This window comes from Hakea prostrata, chromosome 7 (assembly GCF_041222555.1).
Source record: "Hakea prostrata isolate BN-2017 chromosome 7, UWA_Hpros_2, whole genome shotgun sequence".
Lineage (NCBI taxonomy): Eukaryota > Viridiplantae > Streptophyta > Magnoliopsida > Proteales > Proteaceae > Hakea > Hakea prostrata.
The window spans coordinates 21,881,299-21,909,056 of record NC_142606.1 but is presented as its reverse complement, the minus strand read 5'-3'; the positions used below and the strand labels follow the sequence as shown (position 1 = coordinate 21,909,056).

At 38.3% G+C, this 27,758-nt stretch overlaps 4 protein-coding genes across 6 annotated transcripts; all 4 read left to right on the top strand.

The window, feature by feature from the left end:
• Nucleotides 1-396: 396 nt before the first annotated feature.
• On the top strand, nt 397-7,692 carry ABP1 (endoplasmic reticulum auxin binding protein 1). The gene is made up of 5 exons (XM_089162135.1): nt 397-628; nt 928-1,034; nt 1,660-1,863; nt 6,625-6,692; nt 6,890-7,692. Exons 1-5 carry the CDS (start codon nt 547-549, stop codon nt 6,990-6,992), a joined length of 564 nt encoding a protein of 187 aa, XP_089018261.1. The 5' UTR covers nt 397-546; the 3' UTR covers nt 6,993-7,692.
• Nucleotides 7,693-9,474: 1,782 nt separating this feature from the next.
• Nucleotides 9,475-13,323, top strand: LOC149010551 (uncharacterized). Its single transcript, XM_089163967.1, has 3 exons — nt 9,475-10,111; nt 12,222-12,245; nt 12,989-13,323. Exons 1-3 carry the CDS (start codon nt 9,901-9,903, stop codon nt 13,303-13,305), a joined length of 552 nt encoding a protein of 183 aa, XP_089020093.1. The 5' UTR covers nt 9,475-9,900; the 3' UTR covers nt 13,306-13,323.
• A 2,225-nt stretch (nt 13,324-15,548) lies between these two features.
• LOC149010550 (putative protein phosphatase 2C 35) lies at nt 15,549-22,368 on the top strand. Of its 3 annotated transcripts, XM_089163552.1 has the most exons (5): nt 15,549-17,556; nt 17,788-17,919; nt 18,381-18,589; nt 18,707-18,775; nt 21,791-22,368. In XM_089163552.1, exons 1-5 carry the CDS (start codon nt 16,612-16,614, stop codon nt 21,792-21,794), a joined length of 1,359 nt encoding a protein of 452 aa, XP_089019678.1. In that variant the 5' UTR covers nt 15,549-16,611; the 3' UTR covers nt 21,795-22,368. The 3 variants fall into 3 exon arrangements, 2 of the variants coding, with proteins under 2 accessions (XP_089019678.1, XP_089019677.1); XM_089163551.1 differs by lacking the exon at nt 21,791-22,368 and having other exon boundaries at nt 18,707-19,544; XR_016174652.1 differs by lacking the exons at nt 18,707-18,775; nt 21,791-22,368 and having other exon boundaries at nt 17,788-18,000; nt 18,385-18,469.
• A 308-nt stretch (nt 22,369-22,676) lies between these two features.
• LOC149010549 (peptide methionine sulfoxide reductase B5-like) lies at nt 22,677-27,564 on the top strand. The gene is made up of 3 exons (XM_089162241.1): nt 22,677-22,934; nt 26,833-26,989; nt 27,087-27,564. The coding sequence occupies exons 1-3, from the start codon at nt 22,840-22,842 to the stop codon at nt 27,237-27,239; spliced, it is 405 nt and encodes a 134-aa protein (XP_089018367.1). The 5' UTR covers nt 22,677-22,839; the 3' UTR covers nt 27,240-27,564.
• Nucleotides 27,565-27,758: the final 194 nt, after the last annotated feature.

The following is a 27,758-nucleotide window of genomic DNA, read 5'->3' as shown; positions in this document are numbered from 1 at the left end:
GCGACATGTCGATTTTCCGCGACACGAGGGACCATGGTTACAAATAATTTTTCTAACTTAAGTGAAACAACAAGAGTTTTAGCCCCACTTAAGTGACTTACGCATAAAAAAAATTCTTTTTATTTTGATAGTTAAAAATAAATCAAGCAAAAGCTAAGGGGTGGCTCAGTTGATAGAAATAACCAGGGAGTTGATGAAAGTTTCAATTTTCTGATACCAGGGGCATAGCCTCTCTATCAGGTATCCCACCGTCCCCAATACATAAAATTGACTGCTACCAAAAAATGAAAAAAATAAATCGGGCGAGGGTGTCCATAAATAGGCAGTTCACTGGGGAATTTGCACTTCACACCCAATGGTATGAACCGGCCGGTCTGATTTTGGGTAACTGGTTCTAAGGGGGCTCAAGATTAGAACTGATCAATTTATCAAATTGGCTCCAAACTTGCAATCCACTACCGTTTAAGCCAATTTCGATTCTTTAAAAAGGTTCTAGGCATTGTCACTGAGAATCAAGCAGAACATTCAAGAAACTAGTCGCGGAAAATGAATGGACTGTTCTTCGTTCTCGTCCTCTTTCGTTTTCTCCCCTCCTTTGTCGTTGAAGCTTCCGTCTGCTCCTCCAATCGTGGGTGTTACTTTTGCTCTTTACTGCTAATTTCAGATTTAAGTTTTTGTCTAATATGTCCTGTTTAGATTCTCTGGATGGTTATTATCAATAAATTTTAAATTATTCAAAAAAAAAAAAAAAAGAGAAGACCGTTTAACCTTTTGATTTCGCTTTGATTCTGAACATTTGATCGCTAAAATTGCATCTCCGTGATTCGATTTAAAATGGGAAATCTCGTTGAACCAGAGAAGGAGAGGTTCTCGCTTTGAACATGAAAAGGTCACCTAAGTGTTTCCTTTATTATTTTGTTGCTATAGGAATACCTATTGTGAGGAACATCGGTGAACTTCCTCAGAGTAACTATGGCAGAGGAGGTTTATCTCATGTTACAGTTGCTGGCTCAATGATGCATGGGTTCAAAGAGGTACACTTGAGGTTCCTTTTGAATTCTTTGTATCTGTCTATGTTCATCTTAAAAGGATTTTCTTTCTTCTCGATTATTTTAGTGGGAGCTTATTTGGGAGTTATTGCTACTTCCACGCATAAATTCGTGGTTACTGTTATTATTTTGCGCCTAGGTGACCCTGTGAACCTGAAACTTTAAATTACACATGGCTTATCTCAGTTATTGGAGCTGTGACAAAGTCCAAGATTGGATTTCTAAATAAGTTTATCTGTGATTCTGAGAAGAATGTGGTGGCATCCTGTTGTGTCATTTTCCAATTTTATCTAGGTATATCCCCACTGAAGAAGTGGCAAAACCCTTTCCAAACATATGCCTGTATCAAAATATAAAACCTAATTTAGCCATGCATTTTTGCTAAATTCCAGAATTGGATGGTGTGGGGATGAAGTAATTTCTTTGCTTTTATGTATAATTTCGATGTTTGGTAGATTTGAGAATCACTTACTCACTGGGGTCTAAGCACTGGCGTCTACTTACATCAGAGGCATTTTGAGTGAACTAAATGTAGATTTTGTGTTTTAATTTATCTGTGGCACGACTTTATATTTTTCCTAGTAGTTGACATTTCCTGCCTCTGTTCCAGGTTGAGGTATGGCTGCAAACTTTTGCTCCAGGTTCAGGAACACCAATTCATAGGCACTCCTGTGAAGAAGTGTTTATTGTTCTAAAGGGGAGTGGCACTCTCTATCTTGCCTCAAGTTCACATGAGCGTTATCCTGGAAAACCACAAGAATATCACATCTTTTCAAATAGCACATTTCATATCCCTGTAAATGATGCTCATCAGGTACACCTTTCTAGAATACAATCTCTAGTTATAGTGGTAGTAGCTCCTTATGCAACTTCATTCACTTAGTTATAACTGAAACTCTGTAGTCTACTACTATCATTTAATAATTAGTGGAAATGTTTTATAGACACAAGACTTTTTGAACAAATGAATATGGAACTTTACAATGGATATCTAATTCCAAGAAACTGACAGCCAAACCTCATTGGAGTTGCTAAGCCTTCCAAAGGTCCAATATTACCTTGATATAGCTATGGTTTGTAATTCTTAGTGGATTCAGACATCCTGACTTTATGTCTTCCTTGGTGATCTTCAAATGTGCCATGGCCCTTTACAACATAGGTTAGCCAATGAACTACAATGAACCTGAGGTTGTGAAACCCTGTCTAGGCTTTTCACTTGTTTTTACCAATAAATGCTAAGCCATGACCAATTCCAACCAACCCAATTTCAATAGTTTCGACGAGTTTCGGTAGGTTGACCAGTTTTGATGGTTGCAAGCAGTTTTGACGAGCCCATTACATGTCAAGTTTTAGCCAAAAATCCCTGGTTTCAAGCTATCACAGCCATATCTCGGTTTCTTGCTGGCCAAAACCAACCTTGGAACTGAGATCTTGATCCTTATGCGTGACGCCCCTCCTTTCCATGAACCAGGGAAAGAAAGGATAGAAGGAGGGCCTAGGGAGATCTATATGAATCCAGTTCCAGCCTTAATGGCTATGGATATGGGAGAGACTCATCAAGAAAAATCTGGCAATGCTGTCTCACTTTTGGTTTGAGATTCAAAAGATCTATTTATTAATTTGAGGCCTTATTCTTGATGTTCATGATCTAGATGCCAAGCTGTTTGGCAAGAATAACAATAGAAGAGTTAAGAAGAATAGGGCTGGTTCACTTTGAAACAACCCCTTGGGCCATAGGGCCAAGTGTTGCATAGTTGGGCTTCTAGAAGAGCCAAAACACTGTTCACATGAACAGTCTCACAGCCTATTTTGTCTTACTTTGAAAGCACTTTTTGAGAATTCGTGGGGTCCATAGCTTTCAGGAAGAGTGAAGACTGATTTGAGTTTCTAACTTATTAGTTTCTATTTCAGTATTCAAGTATGTCACTGATTGATAAAGCTGAGTTTCTAATTTTTAATTCTATTTTTTCTTCTTGTGATTGCTGAAAATATTAGCTAGCTCAGCAAAGTCGTATAGTAGTTTCTATATTATATGTAAATTGGTGAGCAAGTATTAGCACTCTATAAATATATAATAGGCTGTTCTCAGCCCACAGATATGATGAACTTAATGAAATTTTGCTTGGAGTTTATTCTTCTTGTCTCCTTGCTTGAGTGATAAGAAGGGTGAGGACGTTGAGAGCTGAACACTTAGGGCTGAAGAAGCCCTGCTGTTGAGAGCTAAATCCACCTATCCCCATTCTCTATTCTATTGTTAGAAGTCTGTAGCTGCTCCTTCAATTGAACCAGGCATGTAGCTTGAAAATTTTGCTGGTTGAATAATCCTTTATCCTCTCCATCTGACAAACCCTGCTGGATTTACTAGCCTCAAATTCCTGTTCATTGCATCCACAACTTCATCCATCCATTCCTTCATTCTACTGTTCAACTTAAACTTTCTATTTTCAATCCATTCCCATATCTGAGAATCAGCCCTCATATTCACTTCAAATTTGTAAGTATAACATCCTCTCACTTGGACTACATTCAATCCAAGTTTGAGAGTCATCTATTGATCAGTTTGTGCTACAGCCCAAAAGTTTCTACACTGAACTTAGTTTCTGTTTTGGTGATTGAAGCCATAACTCTCAATCTGACTGTTGGAATTATTCAAAATTCACAACAATTTCTTGCTACCGCACAAGTTTCACTTAAACCCACGCTGATTATTTGTCTTTTATGCTTTTTCTCTGTCTGTGGTTTTTTTGGGGCTAAGTTACCCTTGATGTTAGCTTTAGACCTTGTATCTAGCATGGCCTCGAACAGAACTGATTGGAGGACAAGAATCCATGTAGCCGACCCCATTTAGTTGGGACAAGGCTTATTGTTGTTGTTGTTATTGTTATCCTTTATGTTTGCTTTACATTAGTTCGATCTACCAAATAGTTCTCATGGTTAGTTTGAATCGTTCATGTGGTATTCTCTTCCTTGGGGCCCCTTCATAACCTAGGGTTCCAAAGACAGTAAATGGGAGCAGAGTACTTGAAGCACAACTCTGTAACCTAAACCGTGAAACTCTGGTATCAAGTTGATCTAAAGAGAACAAGAGAACAAGAGAGCAGGAGAGAAAGATGTGGGTAGAAGATTGAAGAGGGGAAAGATAGGGAGAAGATAAAAGAAAAGATTAGAAATTGTCATCAAATGTTACATGTTACGAGATTGATCTCTACCAGGCCTGATATCACTTCACTAACATAATATTTGGAATTACATACAATTCTTTGGGGATATAAAACGTAAAACTGGACAAATACATGTAAGACAACAAGTAAATAAACTAGCTAACAAAACCTTACATCAACTTTACCACTACCTTGGTCTTCCGTCCACACCCTTCATTATGATAGTGGTGTTGATCAAGTTTCACCATTGAAATCACCATTTGGGGCACCCTTCTTTTAATATTTTCGTGTTGTGTTTCTAGACTCGGTTAAACTTGTGACTTCGAACAACTAATTGTGATTTGTTGAATTTGCTAAACACACTCGACATTCTTATCCTATTAGTGATGTTCCTTTATTTATTTATTTTTCTAATAATTAGGTCCCTTCTAGGACATTTGACTGCACAGGTTTTTGCTAATTTATTACATATGTTGATAATTGTGCTCATCTAACATTAATTAATATGATCCTTTTTATTGCTCTCAATGTCTCCATGCCATGCTTCACACTCACTTTAATTCCTCAATTTGGGTTCTTAGGAGTTATGGTCTATATTGATGGTATCTCTCTACCGTATACCTTTTCCGCTGGAATTCTTTCCCAAACCTCTTGTGTTTGGACCCTAAAGCAGCATGGCATCCCTGAATTGAAAATCGTTGTGGATGTGACCCGTGCCTTGATGATGTTCTCAACTGGTTCCCCTAGGTACCTACTGGGGAGCTGTTGTTAATGTAGCCTTGAATTGATGGTTTAACCATGGGCCAAAGCTGCGGTTTCTTAATAGAAACAGAACCTCAATAGGGAATTTTGGTTCTCTAAGGGGGTTTTTTAGGAAGCTTAAGAGCTCAGATGGAGAAGTGACTCCGACAATGGTGTGTAGATCCTAATGAAGTACTGTTGACAACCTGAGCTAATTCTAAGGCTGCCCAAATGTTAGGGGATATTTGAGGGGAATCAAAGGCTGGGGAATTGGGTGATCCCACTTGGATTGAAGGTTAAGACTAGGGTGCTGCTGATTTCCTCTAAGTATCAGCTTAATCTGATGGTAGGATGAGATCTGAAATTGGACAGATTAGGGTGAGTGAGACTGATAAGTGGATAACAGAGTTAAAGATGCTAGAGCTCAAAATAGGTCTGCTGGTACTCATTAAAGCTTTGAGTACATGAGGTCTAATTTTATTGGAGACACTGGTGCATACGGCAGAAGACAGGGAGACACTCATAAGTTCAAAAGCTAAAGCTCTAATCATGTGATGGCACAAATGGCCCAGGTATTATATGATTGGATTTCTGCTTTGAGGTGGCACGGCCACATTCAATGGAGGCCTATAAATGCCCCTGTACAAAGAAGTGATATAATCCAGATTGAAGGAACTAGAAGAGCTATAGGGGCAGACCTAAGATAACGTTAAGAGAAATGGTGAGAAAAGATATGCATAGCTTAGGCTTTGCATCTAGCATAGCCTCAAACAGAACTGATTGTAAGGCAAAAAGTCCATGTAGCCGACTGCATTTAGTTGGTACAAGGCTTGTTGTTGCTGTTGTTGTTTTTGCCTGAGGATCGAAAGATGAGGTTTGTTCACACCAAACTTGGTTGGCCCAGCCAGAGAAGGACTACAAATGAAAGTGACATGCACTACAGTGGTAATGCATCTACCACCTGGAAAGAGATGAAATATGTCCTAAGTAAGAAATACTTAAGCTAGGAACTTTAAATCCCAAATCAGATTCTTTGTTGCTCTAAATAGAGGCTGGTAGATAATCCAGTTAAGTATAGTTTATATACTTGTATTTTTTTGTTGAAGTGCATGAGCTTTTCTAAGAATGTATGTATCTTTTCACGTACAAAAGTACGTATTCTCAAGGACCATCCTTACCATCTTTCAGATCAATACTGTACCATCCAGTTGTTAAGACTGACGCTTAAAGCATCCGTGATTGATGTCTTAAAGCGTCCATGATTGATGTCACTTAAAATCAAGTGCATATACCTGGACAGCTTACAATCAGCCAACAGGTAGCTGCACTGGACAGTCTCTGTGCTGCATGTTTTGAGTATTTCCAGCCTATTTGTTTAATAGTGTCATAGTCTCCGACAACCTGAAGACCTGAATAGAAGGGTTTAATTATAATTCTTCACTTCAATCTTTCTGCCATAAGACTTGCTCCTGAATCTGAAACAACTGCCATATGGGTCTAGTGGTAGGAATGCAAAGAATACCATCACTATTGGTCATTACATCATGTGATGACACAAATTCAAGTTCGTTCTATTTTGGGTATGTTTCTGGCTTCTCTGATCAATGTCTTACTTGAACTTCAGTGGTTAGACATGTGATACTTATCTAGGATTACTGATTCATATATTGCAGATCCTGAATACAAATGACGCTGAGGACTTGCAGGTGCTAGTTGTTATATCTCGTCCACCAATTAAAGTGTGAGTATTTTCCCATGTGTGTTCTATTAGTAGCCATTAATATTTTACTCCCAGATTGTCTCGTGCCAGCTTCTTAGCTATATGATCTCTATATAATTGTAATAGCTTGTTAATCTTCTTGATGTTACATTTGGGTAATCAATGTCTAGTTTCTCACGGGGAAGTGGGCTAAAAATGTCTTCGTATCTGCTGTTCAGGTTCATGTACAAGGACTGGTTCATGCCCCACACTGCAGCCACATTGAAATTCCCCTACTACTGGGACGAAGAATGCTTTGAATCACCTAAAGATGAGCTGTAGTAGCCTTCCATGCAACTCCAGCAGTGTCATGGATGCAGATTTGGCCTTTGATACTTCCACTTTATGATGAGCAAGGCTTGAGGTGACTTTCAACCAAGTGAGAAAAGGAATACTTCTTCGACCAATATTATAGATTCTACTAATATGAACAAAATTGTGAGAAATAGGAAGAGGTTTTTTTTTTCTTCTAAATTTTCTCTGTTAGTGTGGATAGAGGGGATAGTTTGAGGGGAATATAATTCTTTATCCGTCGGGGTTGATGGAGTACTGCTGCTGAGTCTTCTCAATTCCATAAACAGGTTTCAGATTGTGATGTACAAGCTAGATAATCACCTACCTGAATTATACGTTTTTTTTTTTTCTTTTTCATATCTTTCCCAAAGCTTAAATTTCAGTGGAGGTGGTGATTCGAAGGGTTTCTATGCGAATTCTATAGTGTATCATCTTGATGGTGAGCCAAATCCTTATCAAGTAATGCATTTGGGCAATTTGAAGGAAATGAAGTCTCACTGAGCTACAGAGAGGATGTGCTGTGCTTCCTCTCTATTTTGTCATCTTTGTATGAAGTGATCTTATTGCCTTTCTAGATACAGCCTCATTTTATCTGATGAGCAAATAAATTTTTTTTATCAAAAGAGCAAATTCGTGTAAACCCATAGAAATGAACCCATTACATTTATAATGTCTGTTATCCCTTAATTAATTAATTCATTTATTATTATTACTTGTTATACATGTCCAACTGGTGCTTCTCAGTGGAGAGGTGGTGGGTTCGGTCCTTGCAGACAGCGTCTCCTTTCCTGAAGATGTAATCAAGGTGCGCGCAAGCTCGTCGGAAAGAATTTCAACTTCCAAAAAAAAATTTGTACAACATATGTCTGCCATCTAATAAATGAGATTAGTATATACCATCAGCTTAATATAAATCTACACAGAAAATTGTTGATCCAAACATGTAGGCATAAAAAATGTAATCATTGGCAACTTCAAGGGATGTATGTATAATTGATTCTTTATTGAATAATCATAACCCTATTGTAGTCTTAGCTTTCGGTGTTCTTATTTTCTTCTTCCTTCTTCCAAAGGTGGTGTGAAAGGTCAACAATGGGGTCATTTCCATGTTGGCATTATTAGGGTCATCAAATAGTAATAACCCATTGATATAACCCCTTATATAGGGTAGATTGTTGCTAGGTCAAGTAGTCTCTCATCTTTTACCAAAAACAAAATAGTCCCTTATCAATGTGGGTCCCAAGAAAATATCAAAAAAATATAATATCCAGCAATCAAGTATTTATTCGTTTCCTTTGATTATCATATGGGACTTGAAAGATGCAATTGATTTTTATTTTTTACTTTTGGGAATTGATATATATATATATATATATATATTGGAGATTGGGTTATTAATGCTATTAAGGAGAATCAAAATTTGACCTCTTCACCTAGTGGCATAGTCATTACTAAGCTATCTCTTTGATGGTAGGAAGATTGAAGACCCAATCCTTTTTCTGAAACTAGTAGCTTTTTGTATGTAAGAGTGAGACTATTATTACATATACCGTTACGGAGAGTCTAATTCATGATCTTTTCACTAATACGTGTTGATCATTACCGACTGAAACCCTAAGATCACAATGCTCTGATGAGTTGCAGAGCTTGAATTGCGTATAATAATGAAGGGAAACGACTCAAATACCTTTATTGTGAGTAAGTTCCTTGTTTATATAGATTTTACCTTTAATTTTCGATCGTTGGATTCATTTATGCCTCCTTCTGATGACCATTCGATTTTAGAGTTTTACCTTCCTTGGCACGATCCTTCACTTCATATTAGATGTAGTTACTAGTTATGATTTAATCATTTATTTTGAATTATTTAGGATCACGTTTATTTCCATAACCGCAAGGTTCCTTCTTTCTCACATAATTGTCTAATTCAAACTCTGGACCGATCCTGACCGGATATCTGAATCCGATCATGGTTGAGCCGCATTTGACTGGAATTAACAACTGAACCGAGTGGAGACCCTGTTTGATATAATTCTTCCCCTATCAGAAAGGATAGTGAAAACGTGACTCCCACTTCTCACATTTTGAATTTACAAAATCTATTAAATATATATCACACCAAAAAATATAGAAAAAAAATTGATTTTCTTAATAGCTGAAAAATGTGCAACGTGAGACTCTCTAGTCTCTAGACTCTCTACCCCTTTGGCATCACCTTTACCAAAATTTGGAAAAAGAAAAAAGCTCTCTGGCATCACGTATTCACGTCTCTATCAAGTCAGCATTTACCCAAGACTTTGGATTGGTTGAAACTTCAATATTCAAATCGAAACTGTTTGAGTGGAAATCACCAGAAACCGTTTGATTATAATTGAAGAGGGTTGGTCGGTGAAAAACTAGAATTGGAGGGATGTTTAAAGGCATAGGAATTCCAACTTATTTACGAATAACTGGAACATGTGTAGAACAGAATTGCGCTTCGTTGGCCGCATCTTTCGGCCGTTTCAGTAAAATATACAGCTTTGAATGTACATGAATTTCGGTTTGATGTTGTTACTTGTTATTGGGATCTGGGTCACTTTTACTTTTCTAGAAGGATTACACTGCGAAGAAATATTTTCCTTTTCTCGGGTTTTGTAACTCTTGCGGTGGTTTTAATGATTGAATTCCATAAAAAAAAAGCTTCTCTGTGGATTCAGCAGATAACTCAGGGTGGTATCTTTAAGTTAGATTCTTCACAATGGGATGTTCATCAGATTGATCTTCTGATCTCTGATGCTGTTTAATGGGGTTGCTTTAACATCTGATCTGCTCATCATTTCTAACAATTCCATAGAAAGGAATTGGTTTCGCTTCTTCTGATCTTGTATCAGTGGGGATTGGTTCGTTGGGTACAATGGCTTATCAATCACACCATGGATTTCGTAGTCCTATTGCTCTGAGAAAGGTCAGAAAGATCGTACTTGTGGTGAGTGTGTGTTTGGTTTGTTACATTGTAGGACCTCCATTTTATTGGCTCTTGATGGGGAAATTTGCTGCTTCTCGAGCTTCATGTGCTCAATGCATCTGTGACTGCCCGACGGAGCCCATCTTACCTCTAACTACTGGTACCCTCATACTCTTTTTCTATTATGTCTTCATATATATCATCTATGGAAGTGCTGATCCCATGGGATATCTGGGAAAGAAGGGGATTTCTTCCTTTTGAGCTACTAGTGGATCTGTGCAGTCATGTGTCTCATGCAAATTTGTGCCTTTATTCTCCACCAATGCCAGAGATTAAAAGCATGCAATGAAAACCATTGGACCTGATTCTGACAATGGTTTTCTGCTGGAATTGTTTCAGATGCTTTATTGTTGGCGTATGTGTGTGTGTTTTCTTTTTTACTTTTCCCCAGCTCCTTCTCTTGTTTACATATCAGTATACCTGAAAGGAATTGTGCAGACAAGGGTCACCTTTTGATTGTCTTGGATGCTTATGACTTTTATTTATTAATTAAGAGTGATAATTTCCTAAGATGCTTTAATGCTGATTTGATGAAGATTAGATTCAAGATAAGAATTTCAAATGAGAACAGATCAGGAAGTTGGATTGGTCTGTTGTGAAACTTGGAACCAATGGATTTTCTAGGGGATATTATCTGTTAGTATTCTCTTCATGGAAAAGGTTCAGTCATTTATTATATGTCCTGTGATGCTTATACAAATAGGGCAAGCTGATTAATTTGTGGTTTATACTGTTCAGCTCATTTTTTTTTTCTGTAATTTTCTTCCCTGAATGTTTTCTTGCTTTCTGAAGTGAGATGTATCCCTGGCTCACATTTAGAGTAGATTGCAATCATGTGATGTAATAGGATGAATTCCATTTGTTATCTTCATATTTTTTTGGGAAAATTAATCAAATTATCCAATAATTAATGCATAGGAAAGTTACTACCTCCTTTAACATAGGAAGGTAGAGTCAAGATTTTACTTGTGGAAGAACAGAAATTAATAAGTATCGTCTCCCCAACCCCACCCTAAAATGGGGGAGAAGAGCATTCTTGTTAGATTGATTCTGAGTTCCCAGGTTATGATCCTAATAAAGTCTTCAGGACCTTCACAAATACATGACTCAAATGAAATTCATAGAGCTTTCTTAAACTAATGCCGAGAAGGTGCAAAGAGTTCTAGTGTGCTGAGAGCATTGAGGACTTCATTTGATGACATAGCATTCTTTTGTGAGTTAAATAATGTTGTGAGCCCCTACATTTGGAGATACTGATGTTCATTTAACGAGATCACAAGGATGTTACGAAATCGGTTAATGTAAGTATCAAAGGAGAAATACTATATATTCATTTAGGGAGAATCAAGGATATTGATGGAAATGTCATGATTATAAATCATGGATATCAGAACCTTCTGTGATTAGTAACTTCTTGTGAGGTAGGAATACCTGGTATTGGATTGTAGATCTGGTCAAAGTTGATAAAAAGAAAAATCATTTGTGTGTTTGGGTATGTTTCTGTTCATCCAATATTTATGATCCCTAAGGTGATTATTCTTCTGCTTCTGTAAGAATTCTGACACCAAATTTGTAGTGCCAAAAGCAGAGTTCAAAAACATTTTGGGATGAATTTATCTGCTTTTAGAAATCAAGTATAGAAGCCTATTCTGAAAATCATTTTTGGAAGATGCTCAGCTTACTGAGAAACAGATGCAAGCATCTTTATCAAGAAAGCATGCTCTCCCAAGGGCATGGGATAGAATGGGGATTAGGCTACACACCCTTCTGGCTTATGTGCGCATTATGTGTATCACTTGGATATTTTTCAAAGGATTATTAGGTGGGCATATGTAGTTAAGTGAAATGTTATTTTGTTTCTTGGCGCAGACATTCTGTTGACTCTGAAACAGGGAGTGAACCTTTACAAATTGATGTAGTATTTGCACCTTACATCAATAATCCTCATGAATCTCATGGCATACTGGATACATGCTGCAGAAAGTGCTTCAGTCCAGTTTGTAGTTTATATTGCATCAAATAAAACAATGTTTCAATAAACATAGACATCGGGACTTCCATAGATGCATGTCAATTATCCTGTTCTGCTTAATTATGCTTTTGGCGTTTCATTCTTGGATATTGGTAATGTCTTCTGTATTCATATTTGACTGTCAAAGACTGATCTTCCCTATTTTCAGTACTAACATTGGGCTAATTTTCACTTGCAGGGATTTTCAATAACTCCTTAGCAGGTCAGTCCATTTTTTCCAAGTTTACATCTGTTTTTAATTTGTATGAGTACCTGTTATGTTATAGCTATATTACTGGTAAAGTAGAAAAACCATTGTTAATAAGAACATAAACTTTCTTGACATGGAAGGTGAAATAAAATACTTCAAATGATGCAAAAATGAAGCGTTCTCATTTTACCAGAAGACAGATATGTCATTAAGTGGAAATTTTCAATATGTAATCTAATACCAATGATATAACAGTAAGGGAAAGCAATAGTATACAACTCCTCTTTTCTTTATTGGGCATGTCATGATAAATCACAAACCATTGATGATGATCATCAAATTAACAGAACATAACAAGTTCAGTCTATTTTTGGGAAGTATCAGGAGACCCATTAGTCCATTGTTCTTGTCCACCATACATCTAAGATTTTCAAATGTATTTCCCATATTTCATCTAGAATACCTGCCAGCTGCCTGATTAATATGGTAATGCACCATCTTTGGGCCTTGGGGAACTTGACTCAACAAAGCATTATATCAGTTAAATGGGGTCAGCTCGTGGTCTTTCACATTCAACTAGCTTTATTCAAAGTCATACTATTTGTACTAAGCTATGCACTTCATTAATTGGTTTCGAAAGAATGCGAGAGTTGATCACTTAGTTTTTGCTTCTCTTTGATTGTAATGGAATATCAGTTTCTTTACTTCAAGTTGTGTACCATCTTTTGAAATCTTAGTGATTACTCTCTGGACAGATTGTGATAAACAAGATCCTGAAATGAATGAAGAAATGGCGAAGGGCATTACAGATTTGCTGTCTGAGGAACTAGTTTTACAAAGTAAGGTATCTTCTGATAACATAGAACATACCAAAGCAACGATACTAGATGCAAGGAAGACATCTTCTCAATACCAAAAGGAAGCAGAGAAGTGCAATGCAGGAGTGGAAACATGTGAAGAAGCAAGAGAGAAGGTTGAAGCAGAACTCATAGCTGAGCGTAAGCTATCAGAAATGTGGGAGAGACGAGCCCATCAATATGGGTGGAAAGAACAAAGAAGACCATACTTGTAATCTTGGGGAGAAATATAGGTGAGGAAGTGCACTCATGAACAAGTCATTTGTGGTTTTTCTCTCTCCCCGCCACTCCAACCTCCCACAATCCCCCCCCCCCCCCTGTTAGATGGTAGATTTGCTGTATGCATGTATATTTGAGGCCCATGGATCAATTTTGTGCATATGAAGTAGCTTTGGCTTCTTTCATCTTTTACACCTTTTAGACTTAATTTCTCTCCACCCATGGTGAAGATAGAATCTCTTCACCTACTTGATTTGAAACTTAGGTTGGATTGAAGAAGGGCAATTTGGGATTTTGAACAACAGATGTGGGAGTGGGAGTGAATGAAGAACTATAAATCCAATCATAGTATCACATCACACAAATTGTAAATGATTGGTGTTAAGGAAAATTTAGGTATTGTATGGTTGAATATATATTGATGGATTACTCTAGAGTAAAAAGAAAAGGAAATCTCTAAAGGAACTGTTTTTTTTTTTTTTTTGACAAATCACATTTTATTCGAACGAATAGTGATTATACAAGCCAAGCTCCTAAGACAATAAGTTCATGAACTAGGGAGAGTTCATAGGCCAAACACATATGGAACCAGAAGACAAACCACCACAGCTAAAGCATCAGCTACCAAGTTAAAGAAGTGCGAAATCCCAGGAGAAGGAAACAAAGGGGGGGCGCACATAAAGATAAAATTTCATCAAGGGGAGATATCTGAACCTAGAATGATTACATGTAAAGCCCTAGTTTAATGTATCACACAAGCGTGACTTCTTATTAATAAGTTGCAAACTTTCTTTCATCTCAAGGAAAAGGTAAAAAACATATGTTCAAAGCATAAGAAGTAGAGTAAGAAAGTAGAGTTGGAATTTTTTATCTTCGATCACATTCCTTTCATACTTTTCAACCACTTATTTTAGGAGGAGAATTCGTCTGTGGTCTACTTAATTAGTATTTAATGATGAATTCTCTCGTAAATATATGATACAGAAATGTGAAGAAAGCACAATTCTGAGTCTTTCTAAGAAAATATGCACACACTTCATTTTTTCTTTTCCTATTCGTTAAGTGGGTCCACCGTCTCAACAGGGAAAGCCAAGCCAAGGAAGAAAAAAAAAAAGAAAGAGAAAAAGTGAAAAGAAAGATAACCACACGTGCATGTGTCCTTCCAATTAATGTGTCCTTCCAATTATTCGCCATAAATGGATTTATAGTGGATGACAGCACAGCACATTTACCCAGAAAGGCAAAGGAAGACAACGTTAAAGCCCAGCTTTAGACTTTAGGGTTTAGATTTAAGGCAGAACCCCAAGAAACTCTAATCAAAGGGACCTGATAAGCCAGAAAAATAAGATGCCAATGACGTGGCCTATTATAGTCCGTTCATGAAACGGGTCCTACTCCACGTGCACGACCTGATCATTACTCCCCAACCCCCATGGCTGCTTGCATGACCTCCATTATAGCAGCATCATCATCAGGTTGTAGAAGAAATATGCTACGAGTAGGTGTTCTTTAACTGTGGAAGTAAAGCTCAGATAAGAATTAGACGAAGCATCAAGCAAAGCATATCATCTATCAAATGATGAAAAAGAGAATTAAAGAGAAGGCAACAAAGTGGAGTTCTTACAGAATTTTTTTTCTTCTTCCATAATAGTGACTTCCTTGTTTTCTTCAAAGATTTCACTTTTTTTTTTCTTCCTTTCTTTCTTGTTTTTCAATTCCATATACATTCAAGAGAATGTTTCTATCATTTAATCCATTCTGATGCTTTTCCAGGAATTTGTTTGGTGTACATCTAGTCGAACAAATTATAATTATAAGAATATTTTGGTATCAATTTTTTTTAGTGGTTAAGCTATCCAGACTTAACTCTAATCATTCTCAAATTATTGATGCAATTGAATATAGTATGGTTCTTCCATAATTGAATTCGGTTTTAAATAAAAACTTGTAAGAAGAGAAAAAGAGAATGATGGGGAAAGAAAAGCCAACACATTGCTGGAAACTTTGATTAGGGAAGAATGTTTTACTTAATTAAGAGAATCTCCATCTCTAACCAATTACAAAAGCAGAGAATATCTGTCTCACTTTTGATCAAATTAGATTTATCATCTTCAATATTCCAACGAGGGCATTTTATTTTATCCCATCATTAATAAAAATCAGTAGATGTTTGAGTTCTGAATCTTCAGGTGATTGAAAATAAAAATTGAAAACCTTCCATCTTTGAGAACTCATTTATTTCACAATTCACAGTGTTTCTGGGAAACCCACAACAGGAAGGATCACAGTGTAACGTCTATGACACACGAAGCAGTCACCAAGTTGTTCTGACTTCTGAGAGCATTGGTTGCTAGCCAGTCAAATTTGTTATGTTTTCAGTTGAGAGAATTCAAAATGGAGCGTGAAAAACTTCCGGTCAAAGATGAAGCCCATTTGGGATATTACAAAAAGAAAAACTCCATTTCGGTTCACAGTGTATTAAACACACCACGCCAGAGCTTGCTTGCTCGGTATTCAAATCTTTTATGGGATGTTTTGGATCAGAGAACTAAAAGTAAAAGTGAAAGCCTCCCATCAAAGAAAAGCTCCATTTGGTAATTGGGATCACAGTGTTATCACACACAAAGCGATTCTGAAAGCATCAAGTTGATAGATGTTCATATCTTTGTCCCTTGCTTACTGTCTGGGTCTTTCTCTCCTGCACTGTTCTTGTTTCTTGAAACATGGGCTTTCTGCAGCGTGTTTCATGTCATCATCCGATCCTTTTCGACGTGTTGCTGCGGAATAAGATCCTTTTTGTTTTCTTGAATTTGGCATCAAACGTTCTGCTTTTAGACATGATCCTACGTGGAAGAAAGCTCAAACCTTTAAGCACTCCAAAGTTTCTTCTTAGTGGATACCTGTCGTGACTGGATCAGTGAAAGCCTTTCAATCTTCCTGTTTAGGGTTCTCTCAGTTTTGGGGAATTTCTGCGAATATCTTTCGTCCAAGTATCGGTTAAAGCCAAGATCACAATAGTCCTCGGATGCCTAACTATCTCTAGTCTCCCTTTTCTTTTCTGTTCTTCTCGCTTTGGTGCCGATTTCCTCTCCTTCTTCTTTCGCCAGTTGTGTTCTTCTTAAGAAGAAAAAGAACGTTCTTTGAAGTTTGAAAGCTACATTGCCATCTGGGGAGGAGAAGAACCAGTTTCACCGCTCCTTTCATAACTTCAATCATTAGAGGGTTTAGTGCCCGTCCTTGCCCTTCGCTTCGCTCATTATTTTCGGAACTCTGATCCGATATTTTATCTTTTTTCTGCAAACATGGGTTGTGTCCACGGTAAGTGCTGTGGATGCTTTTCATCTTCATCCCATGACGATACTCGCGCACGAGATATTCGTGATTCAGGCCCTTGCCGTAGCAACGGCGTCCATGACCTCGGGGATTATCGACACATACTCACCCAGAGATCACTGGAGGTTGCTACTGTGCCCTCTCACAACTTCCAATTAGAGTATGCAGCACTCACGCAACGAGGCTACTACCCAGACCATCCTGACAAAGAAAACCAAGATAGCTTCTGCGTCAAAACCCAAGTCCAAGGTAACCCAAATCTCCATTTCTTTGGTGTCTTCGATGGGCACGGGCACTTTGGCACCCAATGTTCTCGCTTTGTTAGAGATACGCTGATACAGATCCTCTCTGAGGATTCAACATTGTCGGAAGATCCTGTAAAAGCATTTAATTCTGCAATGCTAGCTACAAATTCCAAACTTAATGAGAGTGGGATAGACGATTCATCGAGTGGTACCACTGCAATTGCCGTCCTTGTCCGTGGCGACACCCTCTTTGTCGCAAATGTGGGTGATTCGCGGGCCTTAGTTGCTGTTAAGAGTGGAAATCGTGTTCTAGCGGAAGACCTGTCTCGGGACCAGACGCCCTTCAGGAAAGATGAATGTGAGAGGGTGAAGCTTTGTGGGGCTAGGGTTCTGAGTATGTCTCAGTTGGAAGGTGACGCTGATCCTGAAATTCAGAATTGGGGAGATGAAGAGAGTTGTGGTCCTGATCCCCCAAGGCTTTGGATGTCTAACGGGTTGTACCCTGGAACCGCATTCACAAGGAGCATTGGTGATGGTATAGCCCAGAAGATTGGTGTCATTGCTGATCCTGAGGTCTCAGTTGTTAGTCTCACACCTAATCATTTGTTCTTTGTAATTGCTAGTGATGGAGTTTTTGAGTTCCTTTCTAGCCAAGCCGTTGTCAATATGGTAAGCCCCTTGATCACTTCATAATAGAAGTAAAGGAATTTTTGTTTTCTCTTTTTTTCTTTTGGGGGTTGGGTTTTCTTATTGATGCTATTCCCATGCAGTTTCTTTTTGGTTTTTATATTGTGAAGGCTGTTATTTTCATCTCACCCACCCCATCTGGAAAAGAACGTAGTCACTCTATATACGGATGCCTAACCCCTAGTCCTTACAATTTTTGTCCTTCGCGTGTAGGTGGTGAGATACACAGATCCTAGAGATGCATGTGCTGCCATTGCTGGAGAATCTTACAGGCTATGGTTAGAACATGAACCCAGAACTGACGACATCACAATCATCATTGTACATATCAAGGGTCTATCAAATGTACGAATGATTTGAATCTTCCTCTGGATGCCAAATTGCTACCCTTAATGCTAGCTGATGTCAGAGATCTTCATTAGGCAGGTAGATTGTGAATATGCTCTACCAATGGCATAGCCGTATATGTGGTTAGAATTGACAGGAGTGACCCACCTGTTAATGGATCTCTGTTGGGATTTCTTTGCCACAATAAACCTGAAGGGATGATCTGAGCATGTTGTCTGTAGGACATTCTGTCGAATTCCCCAAGTCTTATTCAACCATCCAGGAATAGAATGGTAAACAATTTTCATCTAGCTTGGTTCAGGTTGGGAATAGGAGAATCTAAATGTCTCTCTGGGTGCTTGTCATTTGCTTCCTGTACCTTTGATTGACCGTAGAACTCCACCTGCTGGAGTCATTGTTTATCCAGAGCGTATTGCATGATTATTATTGCTAATGGATCATTCTTTAAATTCCATTAGTCAGGTGTTGGCACTACTAATGAAAATCACGGAGTCAATATGAAGACAACTCCATGGACAACAGGAAGCAGATCTGCTAGCCTGTCTGGGGGATCCGAAAAGTACCAATCAGTGAGAAGCAGTTTTTCTGAATATCACTCATGTCAGAGCAACTTCCAAACAGAGCGGAGTCATGGTGTTGTTATTTCATCCTTAATAACACATTCCAGGTCTTAGATATGATGCATTTCTCATGCTGTGGTTGGCAATTCATTATATCTATGATATTCTGTACTTGGCACTGTTTGGTTTTCATTTTTCTTTGTTTCTTCTTTTTCTTTTTTCAGGCAGTGTCTTAAGCTAGATGGACCTAAGGAAGTTTCTCCACTTCATCATGTTTCACCAGCATTCTATAGGTACTAAACTGTTCTCCAAAATCTTTCGCCTAAATCTGAGTCACAATTATGGCTTTTTATTGTGTCCAATATGTCAAAAGGTTTTCAAGGACAGTCAGTCTTTTAGAAAAATAATTGACCCATTTCTAGCTACTTTGGCATTGTTTAGATGTTGTGGTTCATCTATGGTAGAAGTAACAAAGGTACTCTGGCACATGTTATAATGTTTTAATTTGATATGATGCGTTTTCCTTTTACCTCCCCTGGCTATCTTGTATTAGCAGGGTTTGTAAGAATGTAATTTGTGAATGAATATATGGGAGAGTCATGCAGATCTGCAGTTGTACTGCTATGCTGGGCTTTCATGGAAGGGGAATTAAAGAATAGGAAGATTATTAGAAGAATTGGGGTGATAATTCAACTTACTGTTGGTGAAGATATTCTTGAATAGCAACTTGAAAGATTAAAACTGTTGGGAGAAAAAAGAGAAGAGAAGAGAAGAGAAGATATCTAAGAAAGGGATAACAATCCCATATGCACTGCCAAACAGCACCAAAACATTTTCTAGTCATTATTGAATTTAGTCAACTATAATTGATGGCAGGATGCATTTCATATATATTGACCTTCCAAAATTCCTAATTTGACTAAAAAATTGACTCCAAATCACTCTAAAAGACTCAAAAGGTAAATAAAATCAAAACAGAATTCTATCTAATTATTACGTATCCTATTTTAACTCAAATTTTGACTTAAATAATAAGTTAACAACTAATCTCGTGTACCAGCACTACCCCCCCCCCCCCCCCCACACACACACACTATTGGCTTATAAATTTGGTCCATTACATCAATAAACCCAAAACTAATAGCCTTAATGTCCATAGAACCTCCCATGGGCCAAAATTAAGTACTTCAAAGCTCAGTTGACCCTTTTGGACATTCTTAACTGCATAAAAAGTTCAGAACATCCTCTCAACTTTTCCATGAAGTTCAGTTTCTTCCATTTCCTTGTTTTCTCTCATCTTCTTTTTTTCTTTCTCATTTTCGTCTCCTGAATTGAAACTTGGTATTAGAGCTCTGTTGTTTGAGAATTGTATTTCAGTTATTTTTGTCTTCCACCTTCTTTGGGAATCCTGGGGCACAACCATAGAAGAAGCTACTATTGAATTGATTGAAGATGCATGAGATAGGTCTTGGATGAAGCCCAGAGAGTATAGGGTTTCTTGAAGCTAAAGTCACTGCCAACAACCCAAAATTACTTCCAGCCCTATTGTTGGTTTACTGCTGGCCATTTGAGGCTGGTGCTTCTTCTATCTCCTGGCAGTTGTACGACCTGTGGTTGAGCTCCTAGAATTGCCCCAGGTTTCTTTGAATGAGCCTTACAGTCTTCATGGTTGAAGGCAATAGTTGTTAGAGCACAATACATGTTCTTGTTGATTGCCAGGTACAGCTAGATTCAATTTTCTTCATCTCTTTGCATGAATAGACTGGGATTGGACAGAGGAGAGTACTTTTGTTGCATAGAAGTGCCCAGCTGAGTACAGAAGGTTTCTGTGGCTTGGCAAGACATGATATAGCACAAACTGAATGGTTCATTGCATGGCTTTCCCTCTTGAAGGTGGCCAGTTGCCAGTGTCGGTGATCAGATCTGTATTTTGGCGTTTGATCTCCTTGGAGAGGTTGAAGAGTTACCTGATCACCGATTCATTTCCAATTACAGCAAAGACCAGATCCTGTCGTTGACGACCCTGAAACATCCCCACTTGCACTTTCTTAGAAGCACCTGAGACTGCTCTGGTAAGAACTCCAGATCAGTTACAGAGATTGGGTTGCAAGAACAGAGAGACCATTCTTTCATTTGGAGTTCTTTATTGGCCCAAACAGTGAAGGCCTCTGAGGGGATCTACCATGGAGATGCCCTTTGCAAGCAGAAATCCATGAAGATTTTTGTAGTTTGAGTTCTCTATCAGAGAAGGAAGGGAATAGAGAGGGAAAGGTAGGGTTTTAACCTTTGGGAAAGGGAAGATGGATGATAGAATCTAACAAAGAAGGTGCATAATGTTCTTTTTTGTGCTTAGACCTAACATGTAGTTATGGGAAAGGAGACGTGTGCCATTTTTGCATTTTCATTGGGTGTCTGTGCTTTTGGACAAAATTTTAGGGTTGTCCCATGGCTCTGACATTCTCTTCTAGAAGTGTTTACACCCTCTCCTCTTGGTGGCTAGTTGCTACTGCGGCCTTATAAAGGTTGTACTAGGAGGCCACACCCAACACACTCAAGTTTGCTTATAACAACTCAATTTAGCTAATATGGGGGTCATACTGTATTGAGTTCAGACTTGGGGTTCTACTTAAGAGGCCAATTTGACATGGTTCCCTTCAAGTTTATCTGGCATATCACTGTTCTATATGCTAGTGTACATCAACACATCGCATAGGGCTATAACTGATTGTTGTTGTTATGCTGAGTAAAAACTTGGAGATGTGAACATGTAGTGCTTGTATGCATCACTCATTTGCACCTGGGCACCAACCACAAGCTGCATTAGCGGAAGAGGGGTCATTACAAAATACTGAAGAAGAGTGGTCTAAATGTTTATGTTGTAGAATTGCAGTTTCCTCTTTTGGTTTTTGATTCCTTTTTTTAATAGCTGTACAACTGACTTTGAGTTTCCCAGGTTATTCTTATGGTCATAGAGCTCGCTACAGTTTTTGACTAAAGAGTTTTGTTGTCTTCTCTAATGGAACTATTGTGAGACAATGAATTGCGGAAAATCCTTGGGATCAGTTAGATTCTGGTCCAGGTTACTGTTGAGATGCTGTAGGCTGCATTCTCCTTTCAGTAGTTATTATTTCTCCCTCTTAATGTGTACTTTTGATATTGTAATGGATTTTTTAAATTTTGACTAAGGTTTCACCACCACTGTTTCTAAGAGTTGCAGATTTGATATAAAGCATAGCTATTAAAATTAACACTTTGATCTATTTGCAATAATTCTTTTCCACACTGACATGCTGAATCATTGGTGGCAGGTAATTTGACAAACAGGTTTTTGATCTGGTGGGAAATATGATTTGACAGCCTGATTGTTGTACCATCCAAGATCTGCACATATACTTGTCACAGACTAAAATTTCATGTTGGTTTGTAGTTTGTATGATGGAGAGCGCATTGGTCATGTTTCTGCGCGGCCAACAGTTGGTGTTCCTGTAACTTAATACTACCCAGCTACATGTACATACTGGAAACTCATCAGACAATGTGAAAGGAGAAGGGGATATTAGCCTGGGAAGCATGCAGAGGCATACGCAAAAGGGTAACTATTTAGAGAAGAGCCACGAAGCTGGGATTGTGTGTAACAATAGGATAGGGAAGATGGAGAAGGTGATGATGTTTCCTCTTTGCACTAACTTTGTGGAAGTACTTGTTCATGTGGTAGAGAGAAGTACCCAATAGTCAATTGTATTCAGATTTCATTTCACTTGTCATGTAATTGTAAATATACAGTGCAAATGAATCTCCAAAGTTCAATTTCCTTCTCTTGCAGTTGTTTCCTCATGATCTGTTAGCCCCATGGTTCATCAGCTTGGGGCTAATGGGAGTTTATTGAAGCATGTATGGAGTTTGAATGGAATTTTAACCTTTCATTAGAAATCTGTAGTCATTTCATATTTTCGGTGTCTGAGAGTAGGCGTAGGGCGCACGCGTTGGGCTGAGTTTTTGAGTAAATTGACCTGGAAGTAAACTCAATTGAGTAACTCAACCGAGATAATACCCGGGTTTTACCCAAAAAAGGAAAAGAAAACCAATGTGGGTCGAGTTGCTAGGAGCAAGCATGTCTGCCATGTATCTAAGGCATAATTGGTTAAGAAACTTAATAACTACTCGACCAAAAACATAAACATAAAAATCTTCAGCCCCTCTAACCCGATTCCTCGACCACATTCAATATTTCTTGGTAATCTTTATTGTTTATCTCATCCGTTTCTGTTCCACCCACCACAATTCTTCTTTAAAACCCAGAATTTCTCTGACTAGTTCCAGCGCTCGATTTGGTGTTTGCCTCTATCGATATAGGAGGATGGCTGGACCTGGTTCTGTGCAGAAACCAGAAGGGGAATGGCGAGCTGTTCTCTCCCCGGAGCAATTCCGTATTCTGCGGCAGAAAGGAACCGAGTAAGACTCATGTAAATTGAGCTATTTGTTCAGCAGGAAATTTCTATGGATGGGTTAATAACATGTTTCCTGTTCTGTTGTGCTTTATAATACACATCTGCCGCGGAATTCTGTTTGAATCTGAATTGATGTTTCATTGTATTGTGAAATTTGTCTCTCGATGATTGATTGTTTGAGCTCCCGTTGACTAGATTCTTGTTAACTGCCGAGTTTGCCGTGTGATTTAATTCGCGTCAGGCAAAGTATTCTCTGTGTGCTTTTGAAAGTTTACATTATGCCTTTAGGTGTGGATTCTGCAAGTGTTTGTTGGTTTTTTTTTTACCCTTAGTTTTGCATTGTTTCAGACTGGAACTTTAAATGGCCTCATATGATGAAATAACAGTTCTTTCCTTGGAATATTTATTTGCTTGCTGGTGTAGTAATTTTCAGTTAGTTCCCTAGAATTGTTTTGTTTGTGGCGACAAGAAACCTTTGTTTCTTCAAAAGTGAACTGCCCTGTGTCTTACAAAAAGAAAACCGTCTTGCGTAAATTGGCTCTTTTTTTCCTGATTGGAGTGGTAAAATTTGAAGACCTGACATTGATCTCTGTTGTGGAGCCTTTTCGAAACCCAGATAGAGGAGCAAATGAGACTGTTTATTAACTTAAGAGAGTTGCACACATGGACATTGATACAGGGGAATCGGCTTCTCTTCCTTCTGATGTTGTTGTAATTAAAGTTTCATTTATAAGATGAATTTCTATATATTTTAACATAATGACTTGCATTGGTTAGATCACAAGCTGATCAGTGAATGTGTTTCAAATGAATAATAAGTTGTCAATATGTGACGAATAACTGAAGGTGAATTTAAGGAGATCACTCTTGCCATATTAGATTCAGTTATACATTTCTCTAACAGTTCAGCCTAGGCGCAATAGCTCATATAATTTTGCTCTAATAGGAACACAAAATTCAAGCAATGAAGGTACTGCTGGACTTTAAATTTAAATTGAATTGACAGAGTTCTAGTTGCAAAACTGCTACAAGACTCAATTTGGAATCTAAATTACAATGCTGGAAATTGAAAGATACAAATTCAAGCAACGGAGGTGGAAGTCCTCCCAATTCCAACAGTGACCTGACAGCCGAACTCTTCACTCAAACTCTCAAGCTGCCTTTCTCTCCTGTTCCTCAGTCAAAATCACTTCTCCTTCCAAACCATTGCCAAGATAGTCCAACTCTGTACCTTTGTGGCATGTATTGTATATCTCAGAGAGGTCATATTTCTATGGGTTGATAGTAATGGAATGGTTTCACCATCTAAATTGAAGAACATTTCCAACGAAAAGATCCTTGCTCACCCAACCAGCTGCTTCCACATGTCCTTTGGCTCTAACCCATGTTTTCCATGAAGCCCAGTCTGCCCATACAGGTACGGACTCATTTAGTTAATTATCAAACTCACTTTCCACACTTTTGACCTTTATTTCCCAAGACCAGCCTTCTCTTGAATATGTGATTGTCACTAGTGTGTTGAGATGGTGTCGTTATAGGAAATATGGAAGCCTATGTCTCAATAATGTTCAACGTAGTCCAATTCTTGAGTGGCATGCTACGAAGCTAGTAATGCATGAAACAGCATGTAGAAAATAGTAGCTACAATAAGCTGGGATACAAGTCCTCGGAACCAACTGATTAGGAAACCCAGATATTTATTTGTGAGGAAAATTTCGCTCTCTTTGAGATTTCAATCAACTAAAATCCTTGCAGATGAACTCACAATTGTAGGGATCGACAGAAACAATCTACATGTGGGAAATTATTCTAGTGAGCCCCTTTGGAAGTTTCTCACGAGCTGGCATACTAGGAGTTGTATAATACTGCCACATGTGGATGCATTTTGTGATCCTAAATTTGTAGTATGTCTAGACTTATGGGTGTGGATTCCAGGTTCCAAATACTTCAAAGATTTGACAGTTCCTTGGCTATATTGGTTCACTCATCTAGGAGGTGCTGGAGACTGCAAAATTGGAACAAGAAGAAATAAATCACAATTAGGGAATTAGGAAAAACAATATTGTGTTTAATTAGATCAGTAGATATTTAGAAGGATGGACTATAGGTTGAGATTAGAAGGAAGAATTCAATAATTAATGTCCTCAGGTATTTGGACTGATATGGACACAATCAGCTGTACCAACACCAAATTTAATATTAGACTAGAACCAGAATAGGTCTAATCCCAGGCAGAATAGAAAAACTTCAGATAACACTAGGATACCTATGAGAACAATAGGCCCTTCAATTTAGTGGAAGAGCATGATGAAATCTTAAATTGATAAGGCTTACCCAGTCATGAGGCTTCAGCCACTGCAGGGTTTAGGGAGGGTGATAATATATGCAGCCTTACCACAATGTTTTGTGGTTTGGCAGTCTCCAGGCTTGAATGCATGGCCATTTTCTCACAATGGAGTAACCTTTAACCTTTGCATCAAGGCCAACCCATAACCACAAGTGAACTAGAGAAATAACTAATAGAATCCTTCAGATCAGTGTTTGCAAGGTTTTGAAACCTTGACATGGTAGGGTTGTCTCTACTGTTTTTGTTGATGGAAATGTACCCTGGCAACAATGGTATTGATGTTTAAATTTTCAACAATGCAATTATCTTGAGGATGAGAAACTCCAGCATCTTGTAGCAATCCCAAACTTGATTTAACTGAACTAGGCTTAAGGAACCGATGGGAAGGGATAGGGAGGGTATGTACATATCACCTAGGTCCCTTGTTTTCCTATCTCAGGATTTTCACAAAGGCCCAAGCCTCAAGTTGATATTTCATTAATCAAACCACTGTCTAAAACTGGCTTCCGTACAACTTATGTAGTAAACTCAAAAATTGACTTAGCCACTAAAAAGGAAAGGCCTAAGCAAAATATCAATTAATAAGGAGTACTAAATTGATTAGGTAAGTAAAACAAGAAATAAACAAGTTCAACATAGGTTTCTAACTACTAATGAAAGAAATATCATTTCCTACTTTCTACCCTTCTTATCCTTAAATGGGTGAATTACAAAATAGACCTGTGGGATCAAAAGCCCAGCACCTACATATCCCCAACTTTTAGGCAACTTATCTACAGCAATATGTTCACCAATTTGCACCAGTGTTGGCCTTATATCTCCTTGGTTATATCTCCTTGGGTTGAGTCTGATAAAAATTTTCATCATTATCTTATTCTTTTTTATGGTATGAAATGATCTCCATTGGAATGCATTGTAAGCGTAGTTCAATATTTTTTTTTTTTTTTTTTTTTGGGGTGGGGGGGTGGGTGGGGTGAATAGCTTAGGTCAGTATTACCAAAAAGAAAAATGAGTAAAAGCCAGCACATATGGGTATGAATTTTAGTGTATCTTCGGTGTAATGAGTTCCTTGGTTTTCTCATCCACTGAAGATTTTGGAGAACTCTGAACCAACAGTAATGACCTGTGCTGAGGATGATATGGACTATCCGATAGCGGATTCACCCTCAAACACTGCTCTCTATCTCACAGGTGTCCCTAGTCTTGGTTGGGTAGCAAGGTACTTGGCACAGAACAATGACCGCTCAAGGAAGTGAGCAGATCTTACCCAGACAGCCTATGAGCAGTCTTGTATCCATGAAGGTCTTACATTCCTGAATTCTCCTATGGGGTATCGTGTGGAGTGGTAGATCTGATTTGGAAGTCAATCTCCTAAGATTATGCTCCCACTTCATGGAGAATACTTATCGTAGATATAGTAATGCAGCAGAGTGCATTTTTTTTTTTCAACGACGTTCTGCAATAGTGTAGCTCATTCTAGGTGGTTTGACAAATCATACTTGGCTTTTGGTCTGGTTTGGTGCTTGTAATTACAAAGATTTTTTATGATATGCAGGCGTCCGGGCACTGGGGAATACAACAAGTTTTATGGTGAGGGAGAATACGGCTGTGCAGGTTGTGGAACTCCACTTTATAGATCCACTACAAAATTTGATTCAGGCTGTGGATGGCCAGCATTCTATGAAGGTCTCCCTGGAGCCATAAATCGCACTGTGAGCTCCACTAATCTAAATTTAATTTTCTGTACCTTAACTTTCTTCTTTCTGGGGGCTTCATTTTGAACACTATAATTTGGGTGCATATTTTCAGTCTGACCCAGATGGTAGACGAGTTGAAATTACATGTGCTGCTTGTGGCGGGCACCTTGGTCATGTATTTAAAGGCGAGGGTTTTGCAACACCAACGGATGAACGCCACTGCGTCAACAGCGTCTCCATCAAGTTTACTCCAGCATCATCCTAGTGGTCAAGCAATTCTGGCGGTGGTTCTTAAAGGAAGAATGGTGCCAATCCTAGAACCTTCAGTTATTTTAGGCACAAGATTTGATTAAAAGCTGGTATAGCAATTAGTGATGTGTGAGTTGAACTTCCAATAAAGTAAATATTTTAGGTGTCTTAATGACAACGATGAATGTTATGGGATCCTGAGTTAACATGTTTTCCTTCTAGTTCAATCAAATCATGGATCTATGGAAGTTCATTATCTTTGCCGTGGGTGTGGTTTAACATCTGATTGAACGTTAAGCTTTGGTATTGGCATGAATCACCATCCTCCAAGCTACTTAAACGTTTTTGCTTGATCATGCAACTGCAAGTTTGCAACCCATGGAAGATATTATATGATAGTCGAATTGAACATGCCAAAATTCGCCTTCAATGATGGTTGTAACTTAAACGGTGGCTGCATGATGATTTGACACTGCAAAAGATAGTGTATTTATGGCTTCTAATAACAATACCAGCTCCCTACCCTGTCCTAATT